The 27,852-nt window shown below is 40.6% G+C and overlaps 1 protein-coding gene across 2 annotated transcripts; it reads left to right on the top strand.

Annotated features, from left to right (window-relative positions):
* Positions 1-2,037: 2,037 nt before the first annotated feature.
* LOC106589663 (delta-type opioid receptor) lies at positions 2,038-24,694 on the top strand. Of its 2 annotated transcripts, none has more exons than XM_014179910.3 (3): positions 2,038-2,492; positions 19,808-20,175; positions 20,979-24,694. In XM_014179910.3, exons 1-3 carry the CDS (start codon positions 2,248-2,250, stop codon positions 21,515-21,517), a joined length of 1,152 nt encoding a protein of 383 aa, XP_014035385.1. In that variant the 5' UTR covers positions 2,038-2,247; the 3' UTR covers positions 21,518-24,694. The 2 variants fall into 2 exon arrangements, with proteins under 2 accessions (XP_014035385.1, XP_014035387.1); XM_014179912.3 differs by having other exon boundaries at positions 2,041-2,492; positions 19,808-20,163.
* Positions 24,695-27,852: the final 3,158 nt, after the last annotated feature.

Raw genomic sequence — 27,852 nt, 5'->3', positions numbered from 1 at the left:
TGTCAGATTTTAAAATAGCTTTTCGGCGAAAGCACATTTTGCAATATTCTGAGTACATAGCCCGGCCATCACGGCTAGCTAATTTGACACCCACCAAGTTTGTCCCTCACCAAACTCAGATTTACTATAAGAAAAATTGGATTACCTTTGCTGTTCTTCGTCAGAATGCACTCCCAGGACTTCTACTTCAACAACAAATGTTGTTTTGGTTCCAAATAATCCATAGTTATATTCAAATACCTCCGTTTTGTTCGTGCGTTCAGGTCAGTATCCGAAGGGTGACGCGCGAGCGCATTTCGTGACAAAAATGTTGTAAATATTCCATTACCATACTTCGAAGCATGTCAAACGCTGTTTAAAATAAATTTTTATGCTATTTTTCTCGTAAAATAGCGATAATATTCCAACCGGGCGACGTTGTATTCATTCAAAAGCTGAAAGAAAAAAATGGAGAATTCACATGAACGCGCATGTCCAGTGTCACTGTTCCCAGCCTGACCACTCACAAAATGTCCTGCTGTTTTTCGCCCAGAGACTGGAGAGACGTCATTCCACTTTCTGGCGCCTTCTGAGAGCCAATGGAAGCCTTAGAAAATGTCACGTTACAGCAGAGATGCTGTATTTTCGATAGAGATGCCCCTTAGGAGAACAAATTGTCAGATTCTGGCCTGCCATATGAGTTCTGTTATACTCACAGACACCATTCAAACAGTTTTAGAAACCGTAGAGTGTTTTCTATCCAAATCTACTAATTATATGCATATTCTCGTTTCTGGGCAAGAGTAGTAACTAGTTTAAATCGGGTACGTTTTTTATCCGGCCGTGCAAATACTGCCCCCTAGCCCTAAGTGTGTTCAGGTGTGTTGGCTGCACACTTTAATTGGCCACACCTGATCTTAATGAGTGCTTGTTCTCTTTAAAATAGGGTCTCTTTGAATAGACTTAAATTGACAGCTTTGTATTAGTAAAAAGAACATGGCATGCCAGCTCCATCCTGGTGGCGCTGTAGACTAATTCAATGGGTAGAGAGCAGAAGATCATATGTTCAAATCTCATTGACGCCATGCCACAATAAAAAAAGAAATGTGTTTGCATGATTAATGCCTAAGCAAATTAATTTCTATGTGTCCCATCTGTGCTTGGGGTTCAAAACAGTTAGCAGTATTATTGAAACACCCACCCCCCCTTCTAGTTCTGACTCTGCTGGCAGCTACATTATTGAGAAAAATGTACTTTCTTTGCTTGTGATATGTGGTTGTCCCACCTAGCTATTTTAAGAGTGTAAGTCTGCTAAATGACTAAAATGAAAATCTAAACATGTTCTCAGAACGTTATTACATAACCTATCATTTCCGTTCTCAGAATGTTAATAAATTCAGGGAACCATAGAAAAACATTCTCTGAAATTCCCTGCAACCTAAAAATTTTATTTCCCAGAAAAGTCAAAATTTTCACTTACGTTCTCAGAACATTTAAAAAAATAAACGTTCTGTTTTAATGGTCAGGAATCTTCTGGCTTCGTTCCCAGAACCAATGGGAAACCAAAAACTAAATGTGCTACCTGGGTTGGCTTCTATGCTTTCAACTACACGTTCACTTGTAGCCTATAGGCCAGGGTCTACAACTGCACTTCAGATTGACCTCCATTACAAAAAAGATTGCAGTTTTGAAACTGCAGTAAAAGTACAGTAACAGCAGTCGACTGTGGTATTTTGGGCGCAGTAATTGCAGAATAACTGCAGTGTACTGCAGTCGAACTGCAGTTATACTGCACTCTAACTGCAGTTACACTGCGAAGTAATTTTGTATCAGTATTTGCAGCATATTGCAGTTATATTGCACTCTAACTACAGTTATACTGCTGTGTACTGCCGATATACTGCACTCTGATTGAAATATTTTTTCGTAAGGGCTGAGTTTGAAAATGTATGCAGTCTACTTTAGCGCAATATTGTTAAATAATTCTAAAGGCTAATGCTTCGCTATAGGCAATTACCGCATTCTAACGCCAGTGCCTCGGGGTTGGTTCATGGAGTGACGTCATTTTGCTTGATAAATTGAGAAAACGCAATAGGGGGAACTGGTAATATGCATTTATGTTTCATCCACATCCCATAACTCGTGCGTAAGGGTACTTGGTGTGACACAAAAACGCCTTAAAACTCACACCGTGCAGCCTTGAACGTGAGAGAATCGTTGCGAGATTTCTTGTCCTGAGCGCCTCAGCCGGGACAGCTTCAGCAGACCATGGAAAGCGGTATCAACACGTCGAACAATCCGTACCATTTCTCAAATTTGGCCATGATGAACAATAGTGTTTTTTGTCGGAACTTCAGCGATAACATGAGTTTGGATGCCAAATGTGAGAGAACAGACAACCTGGCCAAAGATTCGACACCAGTGATCATCGCGATTATAATCACGACTCTGTACTCTATCGTGTGTGTGCTTGGTCTGGTGGGAAACGTGCTCGTCATGTATGTCATTATCAGGTAAGATATCAACAACTAATCCCAGGTTTTATAGCCTACACTGCACTGACACTATTGTTCTGATGCATGGTAAATCCGAGTCTAGGTTAGGTTAGTATGTGTACATTTTATAGTTTAATAGGAAAATCAACTGACAGTAACCCGCCATAAAAGGGGATACCATGAGGAACCATATTATGTGGTAAATGGAAAGAAACAGGTTGTTGATATACGAATATGGCACCATGCTCAATAATTATTCTGAACAGAGCACGTGAAAGATTTCCACCGGGAGTTAGGCGCACGTAAATCATGATATTGACCAGTAAAGGGCTACATTATTCAGCCTGTAATTAAAGGGAATTCATTACAACTACAGTATGTGCTGAAGGCCATCATAATTTTTTTTTATTGCAAACATTCTGTCAATAGGCTATCAGAGTATTGCACCATGTGTAATTTTATATAGCCTAGTCACAACTGACTGCTGTCAAAGATAGCATTTTATTGCAACCACAGACAACTGCAGTGCCTTAAACGGTCAGAAATGAACGCGTTTGGATTCGGCTATAACGCAACGGATTTCCAGACCCCGGTGGAGTCACCATAATAATATTAACTGTCAAAGAAACCATTGATGTGGGACCATTGAGAGGCGGACATTGGCTACATATGATTTTGACATAATTTGTCATTATTGGTATTTAACTCTCATAAACACTTTACTTTGAAAACATGTAACGATATATTTTGAGGACAGGGGCGAAAATCTGATATCAACTTTGGAGGGGACAATTACATTACATTTTCTCAAGAGCAATTCCTGAGGGGGACACCAAAAGTAGTGCTGTAACACATAGCCTACGTTTAATATGGTAAATGTATATTGAGGAACCAAAGAAATAAGGTGTTTGCCGTACTCCTAACTACCGGTACCCAAAACTACACAACTAATCACAACAGCAATACCATTGCCTTTAACAAATCTTAGTTCAGTCACCAGTTTAAGTTGAGAGTGGGGGTATCCATGGCATTTTCCAATTATGTTCCTATTTTACAAGTCAAAAAATTTGAGAACCTTTCATAATGTTGCCAAACAAAGACTCAACAAACTTACCTGAGACTCCCTGTCTCTGCCAGTCTGTCCCTGCATATCTGTCCCCAACTCTGCTGTCTGTGTGCCATCTGTTGCCTGCTCTGCCTAATGACATCATTGTGAAACATTTCCATTAGAATTTCATTTCTTTCTTATGAACATTTTATCAACTAGTCTTTGAGATGTTAGGCTACTAGGATTCTTACTTTGCGTTTTGGTGTACTGAAAAATACTCTGATGTCCGTCTTTTTTCTGCCATTTTTCTGCCATTTGTCTACCTGGTTGGCTACACACACACAGTATGTAGGTTATTTACAGTAGGAGATGGGCTTCTATCATCTTATCTTCTATCATTCTATATGGGCTTCGATCTAAAAGGTAGCTAGCAAATGTGAAACGGATTGCAGTGACAAGAGTTGACAGCTGTATGAGTTCACCATTTACACAACATATTCTGCAACCTTTTGTAATTTTAATCGTTTGTTTCATATTGGCTGGCATCTAACAATAGCTGAATTTGCAAAGCTAGCGAGCACCAATTCAGTGGTGTTTGCTATAATCTTTGCTACCCGGGTTAAATAAAGGTGAAATAAAATATGTAAATAAAAGTTCCCTTGCGACAATTTAGCTTTTGCAACGAGACCATTAAATATATTTAACCTGTTAGGGCTAGGGGGCAGCATTTGCACGTCTGGATAAAAAAAATGTACCCGATTTAATCTGGTTACTAATCCTACCCAGTAACTAGAATATGCATATACTTATTATATATGGATAGAAAACACCCTACATTTTCTAAAACTGTTTGAATGGTGTCTGTGAGTATAACAGAACTCATTTGGCAGGCAAAACCCTGAGACATTTTCTGACAGGAAGTGGATACCTGATGTGTTGTATTGCCTTTAAACCTATCCCATTGAAAAACACAGGGGCTGAGGAATATTTTGGCACTTCCTATTGCTTCCACTAGATGTCACCAGCCTTTACAAAGTGTTTTGAGTCTTCTGGAGGGAGATCTGACCGAACAAGAGTCATGGAACGATGATGGCCCATTAGACACCTGGCGCGCGAGTTCATGTTGGGTACCCTCGTTCCAATACGTTATAAAAGAGTATGCATTCGTCCACCTTGAATATTATTCATGTTCTGGTTAAAAAAGGCCCTAATGATTTATGCTATACAACGTTTGACATGTTTGAACGAACGGAAATATATTTTTTCCCCTCGTTCATGACGAGAAGTCCGGCTGGCTTAGATCATGTGCTAACAAGACGGAGATTTTTGGACATAAATGATGAGCTTTTTTGAACAAAACTACATTCGTTATGGACCTGTGATACCTGGAAGTGACATCTGATGAAGAGAATCAAAGGTAATGGATTATTTACATAGTATTTTCGATTTTAGATCTCCCCAACATGACGTCTAGTCTGTATCGCAACGCGTATTTTTCTGGGCGCAGTGCTCAGATTATTGCAAAGTGTGATTTCCCAGTAAGGTTATTTTTAAATCTGGCAAGTTGATTGCGTTCAAGAGATGTAAATCTATAATTCTTTAAATGACAATATAATATTTTACCAATGTTTTCTAATTTTAATTATTTAATTTGTGACGCTGACTTGACTGCCGGTTATTGGAGGGAAACGATTTCCTCAACATCAATGCCATAGTAAAACGCTGTTTTTGGATATAAATATGAACTTGATAGAACTAAAAATGCATGCATTGTCTAACATAATGTCCTAGGAGTGTCATCTGATGGAGATTGTAAAAGGTTAGTGCATCATTTTAGCTGGTTTTATGGTTTTGGTGACCCTGTCTTTGACTTGACAAAACATTACACACAACTCTTGTAAATGTACTGTCCTAACATACTCTAAATTTATGCTTTCGCCGTAAAACCTTTTTGAAATCGTAAAACGTGGTTAGATTAAGGAGATGTTTATCTTTCAAAGGGTGTAAAATAGTTGTATGTTTGAAAAATTTGAATTTTGACATTTATTTGGATTCAAATATGCCGCTCTTGAAATGCACCTGCTGTTGATGGAGTGCACCACGGGTGGCACGCTAGCGTCCCACCTAGCCCATAGAGGTTAAAACAATGGTAGAAGAGAGTGTAGTTCTGTTCAGTTTATCGCTAACCTTATCACAGGGACTTTGAAGCACTAACTTACATGCATGCTGATCTTGGAATAAATTGACGATAGCAAAGATTCCATCTTTGACGACGCCACATAAATGGAATAGGTACTAGCTAGCTTAATAGTTAATATTTGCGCGCTAGCTCTGCATATTCAGCTAGTGTGTGTGCGCGATTGACTGGATTAACCTCACGTCAGTTACGTGCATTGAGTGCCTTTCAGACAGTAGATACGACCTCTACGTTACCTCGCAAGCTAAGGAACTGGCAGTGGATCAAACCATTGTGAGGCAAAGGGTGGGGGGGGTCGCAATCTTTTGAAACTTAAAAACGAGCTATTAAGTGTCTATAATCAGCACAATTGCTTTCATTGCGTATTATTAATATTATTTAAATTACATAGTTATGTTTCAGTGATATATTGGGGGGGACAAATCATATTTTCCCAGGATGGGGGGGTCGTGTCCCCCCCGTCCCTACCGGGATTTCCGCCCCTGTTTGAGGAGCATATCCCCCCACCCCCCCAAAATGCATGTCAAATTGGCCAGAACACTTACAAAGACTTTTATTTTGCAATAATATTTTAAGCAAAACACAGTGTAGTAGCAGGCCTTACAGTTGTAAGTGCAATGTAACAATGTGTACTTACACTGTTATTACACTGAACCTGTCGCTATGTCCGTAAATTGGTATTAGGGCCACTTATTGTACGGTGGGACCTCACCACTCAAGAAGGACTTTTCCTACTAGAAGGACTTGGTGTAGGCAATACCCTAGCCTATACCCTTTCACAGAAGAATAATTCACTAGGGTAATGGCTCATTAGAAATGTAGAGCATGTGTAGCCCGTGATCTGCCCTTGTGAGACTGAGCAGCAGTCTGGCCTGCATGGAGACATTGAGAGGAGGGATTGGCCATGAGACTGCTGATAGCTTTACGATTTACATAGTAACATGTTACTTTGTTATGATCACATCACTTGCTATACAGACATGCCATCATTCAGTCACAGGTGTGTTGAATGGTGGCAGCTCATGACGCATCTGTTAGCACACATTATTAGACAGACATGTGTTTTTAATTAAACAGTTTCACTAACGTCATTCATATTATTAGATTAGATCAGGTTTTTATTTAGTCACATGCATAGTATTGCAGATGTAGTTGCAGTGTACAGTGAAATACTTAAGCTCCGAGCTCCAACAGTGCAGGTGTGAATGAAACAATAAAAAAACAATAATAATATACACAGTACCAGTCAAAAGTTTGGACACACCTACTCATTCAAGGGTTTTTCTATATTTTTACGATTTTCTACATTGTAGAATAATAGTGAGACATCAAAACTATGAAATAACACATATGGAATCATGTAGTAACCAAAAAAGTGTTAAACAAATGAACAAATATTTTATATTTGAGATTCATGAGGTAGTTACCTGGAATGCATTTCAATTGACAGGTGTGCCTTGTTAAAAGTTAATTTGTGGAATTTCTTTCCTTAATGCGTTTCAGCCATTCAGTTGTGTTGTGACAAGGTAGGGGAGGTATACAGAAGATAGCCCTATTTGGTAAAAGACTAAGTCCATATTATGGCAAGGACAGCTCAAATAAGCAATGAGAAATGACAGTCCATCATTACTTTAATACATGAAGGTCAGTCAATGCGGAAAATTTTAAGAACTTTGAACGTTTCTTCAAGTGCAGTCGTAAAAATCATCAACCACTATGATTAAACTGGCTCTCATGATGACCGCCACAGGAATGGAAGACCCAGAATTATCTCTGCTGCAGAGGATAAGTTCTTTAGAGTTAACAGCCTCCGAAATTGCAGCCCAAATAAATGCTTCACAGAGTTCAAGTAACAAACACATCTCAACATCAACTGTTCAGAGGAGACTGCATCAATCAAGCCTTTATGGTCGAATTGCTGCAAAGAAACCACTACTAAAGGACACCAATAAGAATTCTTGGGCCAAGAAACACGAGCAATGGACATTAGACCAGTGGAAATCTGTCCTTTGGTCTGATGAATCCAAATTTGAGATTTTTGGTTCCAACCGCCGTGTCTTTGTGAGATGCAGAGTAGGTGAACAGATGGTCTCTGCATGTGTGGTTCCCACCGTGAAGCATTGAGGAGGAGGTGTGATGGTGTGGGCGTGCTTTGCTGGTGACACTGTCAGTAATTTATTTAGAGTTCAAGGCACACTTAACCAGCATGGCTACCAAAGCATTCTGCAATGATACGCCATCCCATCTGGTTTGAGCTTAGTGGGACTATAATTTGTTTTCAACAGGACAATGACACCTCCAGGCTGTGTAAGGGCTATTTGACCAAGAAGGAGAGTGATGGAGTGGTGGCCTCCACAATGGAGGTGACCTGGCCTCCACAATTACCCAACCTCAACCCAATTGAGATGAGTTGGACTGCAGATTGAAGGAAAAGCAGCCAACAAGTGCTCAGCATATGTGGGGACTCCTTCAAGACTGTTGAAAAAGCATTCCAGGTGAAGCTGGTTGAGAGAATGCCAAGAGTGAATGAGCAAGGCAAAATATTTAAGTTCCTTTGAACGGGGTATGGTAGTAAGTGTCAGGCGCATCGGTTTGAGTGTGTCAAGAACTGCAAAGCTGCTGGGTTTTTCACGCTCAACTGTTTCGCGTGTGTATCAAGAATGGTCCACCACCCAAAGGACATCCAGCCAAGTCCAGGGCGGGATTAGGCAGGAGAGGGTGGGAAGCAGGTAGCTGACTAGTGTTCTCTCGATGGTGCTCCTGTTGAACACTGTGAGGGCCCTCTGGGACAGGCCAAATTTACTCAGCCTCCTGAGGATAAAGAGTCGCTGTCGTGCCTTATTCACCACGTGTTCATGTGGTTTTACCATTTCAGCTCCTCGGAGATGGGTATGCCAAGGAACTTGACCTTTTTTATTTCCTTTAACACCCCAATTTCGTGGTATCCAATTGGTAGTTATAGTGTTGTCTCATCACTGCAACTCCCGTATGGACTTGGGAGAGGCAAAGGTTGAGAGCCGTGCATCCTCCGAAACACAACCCAGCTGAGCCTCACTGCTTCTTGACACAATGCCCGCTCAACCCCGGAAGCCAGCCGCACCAATGTGTCAGAGGAAACACCGTACACCTGGCGACCGTGTCAGCTTGCATTGCGCCCGGTCCGCCACAGGAGTCGCTAGAGCGCGATGGGACAAGGACATCCCTGCCGGCCAAACCCTTCCCTAACGACGCTGGGCCAATTGTGCACCGCCCCATGGGTCTCCCGGTCGCGGCCGGCTGCGACAGAGCCTGGCCTTGAACCAGGATCTCTAGTGGCACAGCGGTGCCTTAGACCACTGCGCCACTCGGGAAGCCTAAACTTGACATTTTTGACCGTCTTCACAGCGGCCCCATTGGTGAGTATGGGGGCGTGCTCAGCTGGTTCTTCCTGAAATCAACAATCTGGCACCAGTGTCTACCTTCTCCCGGTAGGCCGTCTCGTCGTTGTTGGTAATCAGGCCTACTACTGTCGTGACGTCAGCGAACTTGATGATGAAGTTGGAACTGTTGAAGCCATGCAGTCGTGGGTATACAGGGAGTACAGCAGGGGACTGGGGATGCACCTTTGTGGGGCCCTCATGTTGAGGATCAGTATGGAGGAGGTAATGTTGCCTACCATCACCACCTGGGGGCGGCCCATCAGGAAGTCCAGGACCTAGTTGCATAGGAAGGTGTTCAGTCCCAGGGCTGTGAGCTTTGTGGTGAGCTAAGAGAGCAGTATGGTATTGAAGGCAGAGCTGTAGTCGATGAAGAGCATCCTCACATATGCATCCCTATTGTCCAGGTAGGTGAGAGCAGTGTGCAAGGCAATGGCGATTGCGTCGTCCTTGGATCTGTTGGGGCAGTAGGCAAATTGGCGAGTGTCGAGTGTGTCAGGGAGGGAGGAGGTGATGTAGTCTTTGACTAGCCTTTCAAAGTACTTCATGATGACGGAAGTGAGTGCTACGGGTCGGTGGTCATTCAGTTCAGTTACTTTCCCTTTCTTGGGCATGGGATGATAGTTGACATCTTGAAGCAGGTGGGGATAACGGCCTGAGCTAGAGAGGGATGGAAAATGTCAGAAACACGACAAAGCCTTGACTCATTGGAGCATCGCCATTCAACAGCCACAATCCCAAAAGGTCAAGGTCAACCGTAAATCAACGATGTTACTCAGAAATGTCTACCTCAGCCGGGGGTGTTTGTAGTAGGATTAGTAGTGCATAAGCATTCGCCTGCTTCATTTGTTCTTTGATGAATAAGAAGATGTGATGACGGACTGATCTCTGCTGATGACATACAGTAGTCTAAGAGTCCTGGGTCGAGTTCAGTCTTATTCAGACGTACTACTACCTGAACTTGTTCAATAAGAATACAGATATTCGTTATCCACAGCACAAGTTTCGGTATGGTTTTCCCCCAATATTGCCACTCTTCACTGCTTCACTATGACCCTGAGGAATGTAAGATACTGTAAGCACAACCGCGAGAGTCAACTCCCTTGGGGAATTCAGAATACACTCACAAAATCCTCCATCTAACCCAATGCACTGGTGGTGTAGCCAATGATGTATATTAACCCTGGATTGCTTTGAAGCCACCGGTCGGCCATATTGGCACTTACCAGTAGGAGCAGTCCTCCATAGGAATGAATGGAATTCTACAGTATTTCAATTAAATGTTTGAATTACATGTATTTAAGTATTGTTTTGTTGTAGTGGGGACAGTAACGTTAGTAATCTCTCAAAATTATAAATTAAAAAAAATATATTTTGGCATTTTTTTATTTTTATGTTTAGCTCACATAATATAATTTAAAAGTTTGCATTAAGGTGAAATTAATAAATGCATTTCTATAGCTTCCAAAATATATTTTACAATGGTGGCAGAGTGCCAAGATGGAGACACGGCGTCTCAGCTCCTCACAGCCTCATGGCAAAATGTGTAGAATAGCAGGAAATTAGTTCAGGTATTCTTGAAAGTCGGGACAATCCTTTGTCTGGCATTCAAACTTTATTTTTTATAGTTGACATGTTTTATTTTGTTGCATTATTTGAGCTTAACATTTACATTTAGGGGCATTTTATAAAATTAAATATTTGTTTGGGGAATTTTCTAAATACTTTCACATACAAAATATTATTAATTTCCATTTGATTCCTAAAAGTTGTGTTCAGAGATTTGATTTACTCCGTCAAATTGGTCTAAAGTCCTAAATGAATCAGGAATGAGCAGGGTCAGCTATACCATAAGGACCCCTTATTCATGTCCTCATTACATGTAGTGCGACAGGACCACTCTTAGTCTGTAAAGTTTTCTACTTTTGACAAACAATATTGGAATCACCATGGTCACAACCATAAACTGTCAGATATATTAAAGTAGAATATACATTTTGGTTAAAATTTGTTACATTTAATTAGGTTTTAGAGTTATAAAGCCAAAAAATAGACTGTGTAGATTTTTGGTTATGTTTTCATTTGGGGATTTTCAAAATAGTAATTTTCCATATTTTACAAATGTTTGTATTGAACTTTTATTTTTAGATGCAAAAATATGTCTGTTTTGAGTATCTGTTGTCAACTCCATCACTGATGGCTAACACCCGGTCTGCAATAAATGCTTAAACAATTGTAGTATTTCCTGTGCTAGACCTAAGGGATAATGTTTGCTATATAAATGTTGTTTTATGTTCTAAATGTAGAAAATAATGGCAAAATGCTAACGAAATTAGCCCTGGAGGATTTAGTAGTGCTATAAAACAAAACAAAAATAAGTTTGCAGATTCGTATTTGTATTAAATATCTAATGTTAGAATTAAACAATCAATGCCTTTAAACATTTGTTGGACAATCATTGAAAAATAAAATGCCGTTTAATGTGTCTGACGGAGTTGACATAAATCCAGTTAGTTGCAATTTATATTTTCTAAAAGTTTTTCCTTTACATGGTGTGATAGCTGATACCTTGCTCGGACATTGCGGGGAGCCTTTGCGAAACTGCGCTAAGCCACTGCCCCAATGAGCACTGGGTGTTGAACTGATATTCATTATGATAAAAACAATTTTTAGAGACAAGTAGCTTTGCGCATAACTCGTGCAAATCTTGCACCGACATCAATGAATGATTTTTGCAAAATCAAGCTAATCATTCCCATCTCAAAACGGGATCCTTCCTAAGAGCACACCAACCCAAACTATCTTAAATGAATATACCTTTTTAACCTTTAATGGTCTTTTCTGAGTGTCAGCACCTACATGGTGGATAACGTTCATGCCATTAGCAACAAGTTTCCACCAGATCAGTGCTTACATCCAGGAACTCTCACAAGCACAAACAAAGTTGAGTCACCCACAGAATGATATCTGCACGCTCATGTGATAAATCAATTCTATAACTGCAGGAAACCGCAGGGAAAATAGTGCAGTGCTGTTTGTTGTCATGGAGACACCAATGCGTTCTCTCCGACCATCCCTTCCCCGAGTCAGCCTACCTGCAAGAGCAGAGTGTGTTTCCTATCTTACAGTACAATAAAACATCACATCTGATCTATTCCCTTAATTGCTGTTAACACTTACATTTTTGGGTCACAAACAATGCATTCAAGATGGACCTGTACCCTTCATGGCCATATGTTTGTTCATTGATTAACAAAAAGGTGGCCTATTGTCAGGCTAGTGCTTGTTTTTTATCATCATTTTGTACAATGTGCAAAGCTCGGCGAGATAGGGAAATTGATTCAGGGTACAATTTCCCTCTATGCACAAACAAAATGATATTGATTAATAAAGATGTATAATTTAAATTGTCCTCTTATCAACAGGCTGCCTAATACAGCAGGTCCAATTCATTTATTATATAAAAGAGGGTTCTGAGCTAAGGAATACATAATAAAAAAATTTTTCTCTAAGTGTTCCCTGATCGATCACTCAACATCATTCAACAACCCTATAGTAATAAAATCTCTCCTTTCTTGTTTCATGATGTTAGTAGGTTTCACAAGTCACTTCAAAGATTACTCGCCATGTGCGGGAGGTCCTGTGGGGATAACTACGGTTTTAGAAATGTGTTTGAATAGGCTCAACACAGTACTCTAAGCCAAACAGAATCATTTCAATGGGCAGAAAATACAGGTTAATACTACACTCCTAGAAAAAAGGTGCTATCTAGAACCAACAAGGGTTCTTCGGCTGTCCCTATAGGAGAACCCATTGAAGAATCCTGTTTGGTTCCAGGTAGAACCCTTTTGAGTTCCATGTAGAACCCTTTCCACAGAGGGTTCTACATGGAACCAAAAACGGTTCTCCAATGGGGACAGCCAAAGAACCCTTTTGGAATGCTTTTTCTAAGAGTTTAGTAGTTCCATCCTCTCAAACTCCAGGAAATAACATGCATATGATTGATGTCCATTGTAACTCAGCCTCCTATGGATCCCAAACAGGCTGTTTATGTCACACTGTGTTATGCTCAATATGTTGGCTCTCCTTATGATTAACTCCAGAAGTCTATTGACAGAATGTAGCATGTTGTGTGATTCCTTACACATTTGGTTTCCAGGGCACTGCCCTTATTCTCATACTCAATGACTTTCCATCTTTATTAAGGGAGATTAATAATATTGGTCTTGAACAGGGCTTGACTTGATCTGAAATAGGTTCCAGTACTCATTTTGGGTGCCGGTACCATTTGTGTTTAGGTGCAGGAGCTTCATAATCCTTTTGAGATAATATTCTAGAAGCAGAACAGGAGCTCAAGCAGTAGACAATTTGAGGTGTCAGTACTCAGCTCCGGTGAGCTCCTGCCCAAGTCAAGCACTGGTCTTGAAAGGTCATCAGTAGTGAACAATTTTATGTCCACCATTGCCTCCCTCCCATAGGAATGTCGTTCTTCAAGGTAAGATGAGGACAAGAATAGGCTTGTTCCTGAAGAGTAAACATTTATTCGCAGTATGATTGATAGTAGCTTTGTCAATGAATGCATTACTCATGTAGATTTTTTGTTGTTGCCTCCACTCATTATATACTCTTGTCTTTGTTCTCTCTGCCACTCAAAGGATTATAATTCAGTGTAGGAGATGGAGCAAAACATGTCACACTACAGAACATTTTATGTTTATAATCAGACTCATTACTGCTTTCTTTGGCTCCTATATTAACAGTGGCTTTTGTGATGATGTTTTTTGACAGAACGTGTCTTTGAGTGTTTGACATTTCCAACGGAATAACGTATTGTCCTTTTGACAAAGATTTTCTGTTTTAAAATGCTGGATAAAGGAAAGACGTCGGAGTATACATTGCCCACTTTACATTTTAATATTCATTAGAAGTTTAACTTGTTTGTACCAAAGGAACTCAACTCAAGTGTTTCCCATACCATTATATAGGTGTGGTCCTATAGGCATTTGGAAAATTGATTTCAATTGAAATGATTAAAGAGGCCCATGTTGAAAAACAATCTTGGAGAAACACTGTCTCGGCCTGAATGTAATGGAATGCTGTATCAGGAGAAGATAATCACAAAGTCAGAGGACATGTTCCGGTTGTTCCTTAGCAACAAGCCTTCATTGCTATAGGCTACTCTGCTGCTCTGTTTCTGCAGTTATACAAGGTTACCATTCATGTCATTCATTTCCTAAAATCCTAAAATGTTTTGTATACAGGCTTACGATGCCATAGTGAGTTGCTGTGTATATTTATTGCCTATAAACACAATCTAGATGTTTTCACAGTGACGACATAAATTGTACTAGTGTGGCTCTGATGAGGATGGAGCTGTCCGTGAAAGGCATGTTTACGCCTACTCTATGTCAACTGTCACTATGCATGTGCATTAGGCCTTACAACACGCCATGCACAAAAGCCACGTGTCAGCGGTGAACATCCCAAAGTATTTGCGAATTTGTTCCACTAGACATCATCTGCTGGCGCTGAGGAATCAGAAAAGACAGCTGGCTGCGCAGGGATATCTGCTCCATTTGATTTGAGGTAACTGCCACCGTTGTGATCATGTCTGCCAGCCAAGCGGACCATCACACTCAGTAATACCAGAGGCAGCTGCCATGAGGCAGCTGAAGTGTTTTAGTGTTAAGCTGCTATCTGTCTTTATCAGATGCATTGATGACTGTGCTCCCTCTTTCATAGTGAACTAGTCTCCGCTAACTATAGACAGCGCTGATGAAGGAGGCCTCCTTCCCTTTACTCCCTCCTACACACTCCCCTGCTGGACGGCAGGTAGCCTAGCGGTTAAGAATGTTGGGCCAGTAACTGAAAGGTTGCTGGTTTGAATCCCTGAGCCAACTAGGTTAAAACACTATTGTTGTGCCTTTGTACAAGGCACTTAACCCGAATTTCTCCTGTAAAGTTGCCAGTAGTGGTGCGTGGGTAAAATCACTGGGGAAGAAAAGCCAGAAAAAGAGCCATATTACAACCTATGTGTTGTGATAATAACCTGTCAGTTCATTTGCGACCATGATAGCTAGGCCTAAGAAGACACAGTGGCAGAATAAATTCAACCACACCTTTGTTTCATCACAAAACCTGAGAGCAACATCTGTCTGGTAGAGTCCACAAAGTTTATTGCATGTTACAAACAGTTACATAATCTACAGCATTGTCAAGCAAGTTAATGTTTCCGACATTTTGGGGCGACTAAACAACTATTGATTTAGAACCACAGAGAGTTTTAACGCAATTCGCAAAGAAAACAGGAGCTGCCTCCACTATTCCAGCACCATTTCAACATCATCATTTCAACATCATCAAATCACCTATACTTAGTCTTTTACAGTGACAACTAAAAGATACCAAAAACAATGTAGTCCAATCAACGTAAGCTAAATATGATGTGGCTGTCCATGGTTCTGATTTCTCTGTGTATGTGTGTGCGTGTGTGTGTTCATACAAGTAGAAAAAACATGTTGACTCACCCTACTTGTAGAGAAAAGCCAATGCCATCCTCCTCTCTTTCATGTTGATGAAACGGTTTATGACTGTCATACAGTACACACTTGTATTTTTTATTGTCCTAGGCTACCTGGCTAAAATGCTTGCTCGCTAGCCTAACTTCCTTTTTATGTGCAACATTAGCTAGTTAACATTAGCCTTTTACATCTAGCTATATACTGAACTTCCATCCTCTCAGGCCGTGGAAACAATGTATTAATTTATGGTTGGTGTCACGTCCTGACCAGTAATAGGGGTTATTTGTTATTGTAGTTTGGTCAGGCACGAGTTTTGTCGCACCTGGACTACTGCCCAGGCATATGGTCAAGTGCCACAAAGAGGGACGTAGGCTAATTACAGTTGGCCCAGAACAGAGCAGCACAACTGGCCCTTAAATATACATGGCGAGCTAACATCAATAGCATGGATGTCAATCTCTCCTGGCTCAATGTAGAGGATAGATTGGCTGAATCACTACTTGTCTTTGTGAGAGGTATTGACATGTTGAAAGCACTAAGCTGTCTATTCAAACGACTAGAACACAGCTCAGACACCCATGCATACCCCACAAGACATGCCACAAGGGGTCTCTTCACAGTCCCTGAGTCCAGAACAGACTCTGGTAAACAAACAGTACTACACAGAGCCATGACTACATGGAACTCTATTCCACATCAAGTAACTCATGCAAGCAGTAAAATCTGATTTAAAAAACAGATAAAACTACACCTTATGGAACAACGATGACTGTGACGAGACACACAGGCACACACACACACACACACACACGCTAGCACATGGACTCTACACAAGGTGGAAAAATCTGCTGTTCTGGCCCCAATAACAACTGCTCCCCGGGCGCTGATAACGTGGACTTCGATTAAGGCAGCCCCCTGCAACTCTGATTCAGAGGATTTGGGTTAAATGCAGGAGACACATTTTGGTTGAGTGCAACTAACTAGGTATCCTCCTTTCCCTTTGTAATATTGTTGTATGTTGGTATTATATATTTTATATTGTAGATATGTAGTGGCGTAATTATTATTTTATTACTATATTATTTCCCCTTATATTGGGAGCCATCTTTTCAGTTTATCTCACTGGAACTGTTAGGTAGTCATAATATTTTGTCTGAGAGACTCAAGCTTCACACAGAAGACAGACATGATCAACAATTCACCCCAAATGTGTTTTATGGTCTTGTTATAGACAGTGATTTTGTGTTCCAGAATGTACAATACAAAACACCCTGCTCCTGGCTCTTCCTGTACTTTTTCACTGATGACATCAACCTAAACACTTCAGCAACATCCATCAGTCACGGACTGCATTAGCATACAATGTTATGCTTAAAGGTCAAGGCATCCAGTTCCATGTTTACATCCATGGCTTATGTACAATGCATGACTCCATGCTCAAACTGCAAACATAACTCCTTTTTTGTCTGTTATCTTTTAAACTCAAATAGTTTAATATATTTTGGCGTACATGCCCCAGCTATCTCAATCTTCAGCCAGGATTCAATCCACGTGCAATGCAGGATCGACAAGGCAATTTCCCTGACGTTCTCAGAGATTGCATTCACTGTAAACCCTGCGGATGTCAGCTCAAGTGTAAATTACCTTTAAGTGTAATTTTAACTGACTTGTCCTGAAAGACCAATGCAGATCCAAACGCGACTTCTGCATTAGAGAGAGAGAGAGAGCAAGAGAGAGAGAAATGGTATCATTTATGCTGCCGTTCTTTGCTGTTCACGAGAGTGGTGCGTGTAGTTTATTGTTGTGGTTGGCCAATCATAAGTCATCAAAACAGCAATAGGCTACAGTCATAGAGCCTCCGTTTGGGGCAAAAGTTAGGAGATATCTACTCAATGGAAGATGAAATGAAAATGATGTAATTAAAAGTTAAAGGAGCTACAACGACCAAAAGCCAACAGGTAGGCTTTATATTCTGAACTGAGTTGTAGTTTGTAACTGTGTAGTACGAGAAAGTGTGTGCAGCCTCAATTAGCCTAGTTAGCTAGCTATCTTCTTTTATTTCATAGTATCCAATTGGTAGTTACAGTCTTGTCCCATCGCTGCAACTCCCGTACGGACTCGGGAGAGGCGAAGGTCGAGAGCCGTGCATCCTCCAAAACACAACCCAGCCAAGCCGCACTGCTTCTTGCCACAATGCCACTTAACCCGGAAGCCAGCCGCACTGCTTCTTACCACAATGCCGCTTAACCCGGAAGCCAGCCGCACCAATGTGTCAGAGGAAACACCGTAACCTGGCAACCGTGTCAGCATGCATTGCGCCCGGCCTGCCACAGGAGTTGCTAGTGCGCAATGGGACAAGAACATCCCTGCCGGCCAAACCCTCCCCTAATCAATTGTGCGCCGCCCCATGGGTCTCCCGGTCGCGGCCCGGCTGCAACAGAGCTTGGACTCGAACCAGGATCTCTAGTGGCACAGCTAGCACTGCGATGCAATGCCATAGACCACTGCGCCACTCGGGAGGCCCTTAGCTAGCTATCTTAACTACCTTTGCCCAGGTTGATGCAGTCAAGACAGGTACTAAGTAATCATATTGGATGATAAGTAACGCTATAGTATGGCAGCTATTAGTCTACTATAGTGGAAGTTGGCTTGCTTGGTCGCCGTCTCTCATCTCTCCCTCCCTCCTCCCTGTTCCTGTGTCACTCGCTCACACTCACAGTAGCCAACTCACACAGCACGGCCCCTGCTAGAGCATCACCTCTCTCTATCTCCTCTCCCTCGCGCTGTATCAGCTCTGGTTAATAAAGTAGCTTACAAAATGAAGTTTCTGCTGTTTCCCTCACTCGGCTCAGGTCTGGATCCGGCCAGGTCTATACGGAACTGGTCTAGTTGACCTCGGGTCCATTTGGGACAGGTCTCTATATTTAAAAAAAATATTGATGCATATCGGGTCCGGATAAAGCCCCATGTCCATTTCGGAACGGATCCTACTTTTTGGACCCGGGAAAGCCTCTAGTATGTTAGTGCATTCGTGCGTTAGTCAAATGACATATTTCAGACAGAACTGGATTTTGACTAAATGTGGGTAAATGATGCGTCTTGCATTAGAGATCTGGCATTTATAAAATTACACTGATTGGCCAAATGGTGGCACGATAACAAGAGATTGAAAATTCTTGCTTTGAAAGGTCATGCTCCTTACCCCGTTTGACTTAAAGTCATGAAATTTGGTACATAGGTCCTTCTCCTCATAAGGAACACATTTGCCTCAGGGACCCATATGGTCGACCATGATGCATTTTTTTTAAAAACACTTAAAGTGCTGCTCTTCTGGCACCGAATTACCAGTCTGCACAAAACTTGATATATGGCATCTATGGACAAAGGTATCTCAACACATTTTTTCCAAGACTAGTATCTTAAACAACATGGCCGCTATGGATCAATAAACATTCAGTGGGTGTGGTCTGGTACATAAATGGATATAAATCAGTCAAGGATATCGGTATTGTAACAACATTTGGTACACATGTTATAAACACTGTCAATATTCATCATATGCAAGAAAATTAATATCGATCTCACGGTGTCTTAAATAGGCTACCTATAATGTGAAAGGTGTGAAAATGTATTTTTGGAACACTTCACGTGACATTTCACATGTAAACACATGTTTTTGAAACTCTTCACATGTGCAAAAGTGTTCTTGAAATGTTTCCCATCTGGGATATGAACTCTGGATTAAAGGTAAACTGATCTTTCTGCTGCGCCACAAAGTCTGCTGCAGGCACCTGAACATTCATTACCTATAATACATACTGTATCTGTACTTAGCATCTGCAGTGGTATCAGTTATTCTGACTCTTCTCTCATCATTCATTTAATTTATTTCATCTGTATGTTTGTAATATCCATTCCTTATAAATCCATTGCAATATTTTGTAATCCTGTTCTGGTAGGCATGACTTGACTGAGAAACTGAGACACAGCGGTAAGACGTTGCCATGAATGGCAGAGTGAACCAAAGATATTTCTGTGTCTACCTTTAAATGGTTTTCCCATAGACGAGTTGCTGTGCAGATTATTTGTTTTCTAAAAAGCACACCCTAATTTGGTCTCTTAATTTTTCTTTTTGTATGTTGTCTTTCCAGATACACTAAAATGAAGACCGCCACAAATATCTACATCTTCAACCTGGCCTTGGCTGATGCACTAGCCACCAGTACGCTGCCCTTCCAGAGTGTCAACTTCCTGATGGGGACCTGGCCGTTTGGAGACGTACTGTGCAAGATAGTGATATCCATCGACTACTACAACATGTTCACCAGTATCTTCACCTTGACTACAATGAGTATTGACCGTTACATTGCAGTGTGCCACCCTGTCAAGGCCTTAGACTTCCGCACGCCCCGTAACGCGAAGATTGTCAACGTGTGCAACTGGATCCTGTCCTCTGCCATCGGTCTGCCTGTCATGTTCACCGCCTTAACTACTGTAACCGATAATGGCAAGTACGACAGTACGTTTCCCCATGCTGTTTTTCTTTTATCCTCAATTATAGATATCCTATCCGTAATGTTTTGAGCATACCACAGCAGCAAGAGTAACAGTTGTGTTTGATAGTTATTTCTGTGAAGTGAACGGGAAAGCCAACGGGATTTAAGCACTTTGCTGTTCTACGCATGGTCTGGGTCTGTCATAGAGAGAAATAGAGTGCCACGTTAGCTATGAAGCATGTTTTTATTATCATATAATAAGAACACTTTCAGATCCTTTATTTAGGTTTACATGTGACACAAACTCATTAAATTATGTTTTGCAAGCTTTCATCCCTAATTGGCCTTAATGTAGGCCTCCAAATCTATTCATCAATATTATGCTTTAAAGATGGCATATATGACCATAGACTAGCAGCTACCACCATGTATAATCTTCAGAAGGTTTGTGCATAATTGCAGTAGTAGTAGTAGGATAGAAACTTGTCACCAAAATTGGTGATGCGTGATTCCTGAATTAGGTTTTCAAGTGCCTGTCAAAATCATCTTAGCTCTTGTTATTGGTTAGAGGAGAATAGATGGTGTTATTTGCAGTCTCATGATGAAAATATATCTGATGTCAGCCTGAGGAATACAAGCAGTCAGCACAAGCTTGTTTATCAAACGAAAACATAACTGACTTTTATGGTTATCATTTTGAGCAATGCTTTGGGGCCTATATACTGTAGTTTTATCTACCTGTAAAAAATACTGCTGTGAAGCGTTTGATTTCCTCATATGCTACATTCGTTCAACTCTGTCTTGTACTCAATTTTCACATTTTCAGGAATCATCGACTGCACTTTGATCTTCCCCCACCCATCCTGGTACTGGGAGAATCTTCTGAAGATCTGCGTCTTCATCTTTGCCTTCATCATCCCCGTCCTCATCATCACCGTGTGCTATGGGCTAATGATCTTGCGCCTGAAGAGCGTGCGCATGTTGTCCGGCTCCAAGGAGAAGGACCGCAACCTGCGCCGCATCACCCGTATGGTCCTGGTGGTGGTGGCCGTCTTCATCATCTGCTGGACGCCCATCCACATCTACGTCATCATCAAAGCCCTTATCAATATCCCCAACTCCCTGCTGCAGTCCGTCACCTGGCACTTCTGCATCGCACTGGGCTACACCAACAGCTGCCTGAATCCGGTCCTCTACGCCTTCCTGGATGAGAACTTCAAACGCTGCTTCCGCGAGTTCTGCATCCCCTTGAGTCCTTCGATGCTGGAGCTGCAGAATTCTTCTCGTAACCGCCACCACCACCAGCACCAGCGCGAGCAGCACTCCAGCGCCAACACGGTGGAGAGGTCCAATCAACAGGTATGACTAGGTATGGAGATGTTGTCGTTAGACTCGCGCTGCCAGCCCAACGACGACATGAGCTCGGAAGTCACCCAGGTAACCACGGTGCTCTGACACAAAGCTCTGACACATAATGCGCCACGATGCTGAAATGCAACGTGGCATGAGCATCAATGTTACTGTCGCCTCTTTCTGGCAAGGCTGACAAATATTTGAATGTAGAATAGCGCTCAGTGTAAGGCTTTCTGTCAGGTAGCATTATTAAAATGTTGAACTTTGGGCTGAACACTGAAATGAACCAACATCAGCTGTTATGTACACAGTAGGCTATCCTTTTAGACTGGCATACTGAACATACTGAAAATTATAAATTGGCCATGTTTTGAAGTTGTACATTGTTTGTTTACAATTACATTATTGTTTGCTTCAAGAGTCAATGGCTATATATCATTAATTTAAAAGTCAGAAAATGGATGTAGCCTACCAATCACAGACTGCAGCTTTAAAGCTGTGTATAGCTGCTTTTATATACTATATGATCTGTGCTAAATTGTTATGTATTGTATGTGTATGTGAATTGCCTTTAATGTAGCCCTGCAAAATATCCAAACTGAAAGTGATTTAAAAACAAATATGATGACATTTAGTTATTATCAGATATTGTATTGAATAAAGTTTGTCATTTTTAACAGGGCTTGGGCACAACTTGCTCACCTGCAAAATGTTCCATCAACATGATAATGCAGCTTTATCAACGTCAAGTAACTGAAATATTTATTGATATTTAAAACGGATATATTACAGTGCTTGCAAGTTTACGGAGATAAAGTACATTGGGTTGTGGCAGACCTGGGTTCAAATACATGCTTAATTAAAGACATGCTCCGGAACTTTGGTGACTAAGTATTTTTTAAACCTCTCACTTTGGGCTGGATTTGCAAATGTGTAGTTCATAAATGCATAATCCATAATCTATGAGCAGAAGTACTGTTTTACGTAAATTAGCCACGAAATCCTTAGTTTGAAAGGGGCTATTTTCTGGAAGCTGTGCTGCGCCTTGTTCCCTACATTTTCCCCTGCGTGGTCCAGCCCCCTAGCATTTCAAGTATCAGCCAATGAGCTTCAACCCCTCACCATATGAGTGACAGCTAGCAAGATGCACGTGATTCATCCACAGCAGAGCAGAGGGAAACAACAATGACGTGGTGCACATATTTGCACGTTGTGACATAGTACGAAATTTTCGGAAAACAGTTTTGGCTCGTGAGCGCTACTTTCAGAAGTACTGGCTAAAAAGTATAGAAAAGTACTGGAGAATCTCTTTAAGTATTTGCATTTTAAATACTTACAGTACACTGAACAAAAATATAAACGCAACACATAAAGTGGTGATCCCAGAAATGTTCCATATGCACAAAAAACGTATTTCTTTCAAATGTTGCGCAAAATGTGTTTACATCCCTGTTAGTGAGCATTTTTCCTTTGCCAAGATGATCCATCCACCTGACAAGTGTGGCATATCGAGAAGCTAAACAGCATGATCAATACACAGGTGCACCTTGTGTTGGGAAAAATAAAAGACCACTCTAACATATGCAATTATGTCAAACACCACAATGCCACAGATGTCTCAAGTTGAGGGAGCGTGCAATTGGCATGCTGCCTGCAGGAATGTCCACCAAAGCTGTTGCCAGAGAATTAAATATTAATTTATTTACCATAAGCCGCCTCCAACGTCGTCTTAGAGAATTTGGCAGTAGGTCCAAACGGCCTGAGAACCGCAGACCACATGTATGGTGTCGTGTGGGCGAGCAGTTTGCTGATGTCAACGTTGTGAAAAAAGTGCCCCATGGTGGCAGTGAGGTTATGGTATGGGCAGGCATAAGCTACGGACAACTAACACAATTACATTTTATTGATGGAAATTGCAAAGAGATACCGTGACGAGATCATGAGGCCCATTGTCGTGCCATTCATCCGCCGCCATCACCTCATGTTTCAGCATGATAATGCACAGCCCCATATCGCAAGGATCTATACACAATACCCGGAAGCTGAAAATGTCCCAGTTCTTCCATGGCCTGCATACTCACCAGTCATGTCACCCATTGAGCATGTTTGGGATGTTCTGGATCAACTTGTACGACAGGGTGTTCCAGTTCACTCCAATATCCAGAAACTTCGCACAGCCATTGAAACACAAGCATTTCACTACACCCACAATAGCATCTGCTAAACATGTGTATGTGACCAATACAATTTGATTTGATTTAAAGAGGAGTGGGACAACATTCCACAGGCCACAACCAACAGCCTGATCAAGTCTATGCGAAGGAGATATGTCACGCTGCATGAGGCAAATCGTGGTCACAACAGATACTGACTAGTTTTCTGATCCATGCCCCTACCTTTTTTTTTAAGGTAACTGTGACCAACAGATGCATATTTGTATTCCCAGTCATGTGAAATCCATAGATTATATCCTAATTAATTTAAATTTCCTGATTTCGTTATATGAACTGTAACTCAGTCAAATCTTTAAAATTGTTGCATGTTGCGTTTATATTTTTGTACAGTATATTTTCGGTATATTTCAGTATTTTTAAATAATGGGACCGAATCAACTACTTCTATTTGAAAAAACAATAAATATTTACTTTGAAATGTATGTGAAAGTAATTGAAATCCCTTAAATAGCATTTGGACCCAGGTTGGAACTTGCTTGTACTTGCTTGATATATTTATATATTATTAAAATATATATATGTCAGTCCGTTCAATGATTTTAGAAAGTATGTGTAGATAGGGATGCCGTCAGGCTTTGTCAGCTGTATATTATGGTATTATTTTCAAGTTGTATATGATGGTATCATTATGCCTGTGTATCTTTTCAGGGATAAGACAATATACTGTACCATAGACTAACATGTACATGTGACTTTGTATTTACAAAATCCCTGATTTGTCTTAAAACGGTGGATGCTTTTAATGTTACCATGGTGAACATTGTACCTTCTAAATGATTGTTGTAAATTTGAAACTGCGTATGTGATTTTCACTCAAATATCTAAAATGATAAATATGCATGATACTACATTTTACATAAAGTTGTTAATCAGCAAATGTTGTTTTTCTAAATATACTTCAATTCTGAATTTTGAATGTTTTTGTAAGTAGTCAAATAAACCATTATCTATCAAACACTGTAATGAATATTACCTTTACCACAATATTGAATCTATGTGTAGCCTATTTGTTGCTACCATTTTATCCAACAAATGTTCAATAGACCTCCACACTTTCTCTCTCTGTAATGTAGCAAAAAAGGTTTTGGTTGAGATGCACTGCATCAAGCACTTTTGATTTCATGACTGACAAATCAGTTTTCCTCATCCGATCCACTTGTCATGTCAAAGTTATACAACCATTTGACATTGTGACTTGGTATCACATTCGGTATCAACAGGCCAATGTGTCATGCATGTTTTATGTGTAAAGGCCACAATTTGAGACAGCGTTTTATAAGGTAAGAATTATTGATTCAGAGTATAGCATTGTGTGTGATGTCAGTCTCTCCTCTTCTCTTCCATTACAGGAGAGCTAGCCTGGGAACAAAATGAACCCCGGAAAGCAGCAGCTGTTTTCAGTTATTGCCAGGCTGTTTATTACCCGACATGGGACCACCGGCTGTAGAGGGGCTATAATTTGATTCTGTAATACTTTGAAATCAAATATTTCATGCCCATTGTACACTGTTCTCTGCAGTGTTACCTAAGGGAAATTACATTTGAGTCAGCTTTTGTGTTTGGATTAGGAAAAGATATAGATCCATCGTTAAAGTAAAATCAATGCATTTCTTTACAGTCATTTACAGTGCTAATTCATTTGCCATGCATTCCTCAGACTTTTCTAATGGCCATAAAAAGTTAGCAAATGAAAAATGAAATCTGATATTCTGAATAATGCATGGTTATGACTATTTATGAGAGGTATATGTATTCACAATTTACAATTTACAAATACACCACCATGGCAGTTTACCAATACATTATTACACAGGAGTGTAATGCCATCAGACTAGAGAAAGTGACTGAATTAGGCCTAAATATTGGATTGTATTAGTTGTCACTTGTCAGTCTGAATAGCCTTGTCGAGTTGAATGATAATAAAGGTTGTTACGCTTGCCCTGTCATTAATACGACATGGTCTGCTGCAGACCTTATCCCAGAGTACCAACTCTGTCAAGTTTTAACAGAATCAAAGAGGTGGGCTCCTATTTCATTAGGATGCCAATGCCTGTGTGACGGGGAGAGGAGAGACTCTGTGGAGTTGGGAGCTGTGTGGTAGGTGATATGAGTGATCAATTCAGTTGACTATCAAGCTGTTGTAGTGGCTCAAAGAAAAGAGAAGAAATTAAAAATGGTTGCAAGTGATTGAAATGGGATTTTCTCAGCCTTTATGAATTAAGTGTTTATTCCAAAGATTTGCGTAATGTAATCCCTTTGGTTCCTCAAAGAATGTGTCAGGCAACAGGCTTCAGTTTGTTTTGTCTGTCCATTGATGTCTGGAAGTAACCATCCAGGATTTGGCTTGCATCAACCTATTCTGTTCTTTGTTGGATTTCATTCATGGCAAACCTCATGCCAATTAGTATAGCCACCTGGCTTGTTATAAAGCTGAAGGATACTGATTGAGAAATGTAACAACTTCCAAATTCGATGGATCTATGGATGCATTGACTGACAGTCCATGACATCAATTTGATAGTTACAAACTTTTAAAGCTGAATTCTAAATAAATCCCCAAAAGACAACAAACTGTGGAGAAAAGCAGCTTTATATTTTGTGTTATGGGGTAAGACAAATGTTGTAAGGCATTTTTTTGTTAAATTCTTCAAGGATCAATGGGTACAGTACGACTAGTCTAATTCTAATGACCATTGAACAGCAGTATTGCAGATTGTACCTTTAAAGAAGCCAAGGGGCAACGTGCCAGCTGACTGAAGAAACCATCTTGTTTGACCAACATTGCTCAATCACTCTGAGAAAAGGTAGGTAAAAGTTCCGGCATTATTTCTAGGTTGAAAATAACAAGGTCCTGGATGGAATTCTGTGCTAGATCCCTGCCTTATCTTCATTTTATTGGTCACGTACACATATTTTACAGATGTTATCGCGTGTGTAGCAAAATGCTTATGTTCCTAGCCCCAACAGTGCAGTAATGCCTAACAATTTGAAACAATACACGCACATACCCCCCCACACAATTTTATTTTTTTAAATATAGAAATATTAGAACGAGTGATGTCAGAGTCAGGAATATAAATGTATATGTATATCATGGTTTGTATAGACATTATATGAATAGAAAAAGTGTGTACCGCAGTAGTTATATAGGATGAGTGTCATATTCTTCGTCTTCAGATGAGGAGTAAGAAATATCAGACCAATACGCAGCGTGGTAAGTGTCCATACTTATATTTTTATTTAACCGTGAACACTAAACAAAACCACAAACGACAGTCCTGTAAGGTATTACGACTATACAAAGAAACAACCACCCACAAACACAAGAGAAATTAACCCCACTTAAATTTGGCCTCCAATTAGAAGCAACAACAACCAGCTGCTTCTAATTGGAGGTCGTTCCCAAAACTAACATAGAAATAGACAAACTAGAAAACCCACATAGAAATAGAAAACATAGAACATAAACCAAAAACCCTGAAACACATAAAACAAACACACCCCTGCCACGTCCTGACCAACTACAAAAAACAAAATGACCCCTTTACTGGTCAGGACGTGACAATGAGCTTTGACTGGAATACAGTATATTCATATGAGATGGGTAAAACAGTTAAATGACATCAAATAACAAACATTTATTCCTGGGGGGGGGAAAAAAACTGTCCAGACATGTACCTATCTCATTATACAGTACATTGTCTTGATATCAAAGAAGCAAACATTTCTTCCTGTGAAAAAACACTCAGTCTATGCACTCACTTCTCACTCCATCCTTTTAGAAGATAATGGTACCTTAACAAATTTCACACTTTGAGAAATGGCTACCTAACCACACAATCTCATTGAGGGGAAAATTGCATTTCGCTGCTGAAATGGAGGACCTGCTGAATAAGGAGTAAGTCACAGGCAGCAGTATGTCATAGCAGGGTACTGCAATAATATCCCTCTTACTGGCCCCATGCCTGCCGGCTGAAGAAACCACCTTGTTTTAGGAACATCGCTCAACCACTGCAGCAGTGCAGACACGACATGATAGCACATTCATAATTCATGGTCATATGTTTTTATTGTTTTACCTATGGCAGTGGGTGGCAATAATTACTATTTTTT

The sequence above is a fragment of the Salmo salar genome, chromosome 28, assembly GCF_965601325.2.
Source record: "Salmo salar chromosome 28, fSalSal1, whole genome shotgun sequence".
NCBI lineage: Eukaryota > Metazoa > Chordata > Actinopteri > Salmoniformes > Salmonidae > Salmo > Salmo salar.
The sequence above is the reverse complement of the archived record's forward strand: the minus strand, read 5'-3'. Positions and strand labels throughout refer to the sequence as shown.

Bases quoted from the DNA above. Each gene is read 5' to 3' on its own strand.
- LOC106589663 (XM_014179910.3), top strand. From the start codon at position 2,248: ATGGAAAGCGGTATCAACACGTCGAACAATCCGTACCATTTCTCAAAT. The intron at 2,493-19,807 runs GTAAGATATCAA...TTGTCTTTCCAG, and splicing joins GTCATGTATGTCATTATCAG to ATACACTAAAATGAAGACCG. The intron at 20,176-20,978 runs GTACGTTTCCCC...TCACATTTTCAG, and splicing joins CGATAATGGCAAGTACGACA to GAATCATCGACTGCACTTTG.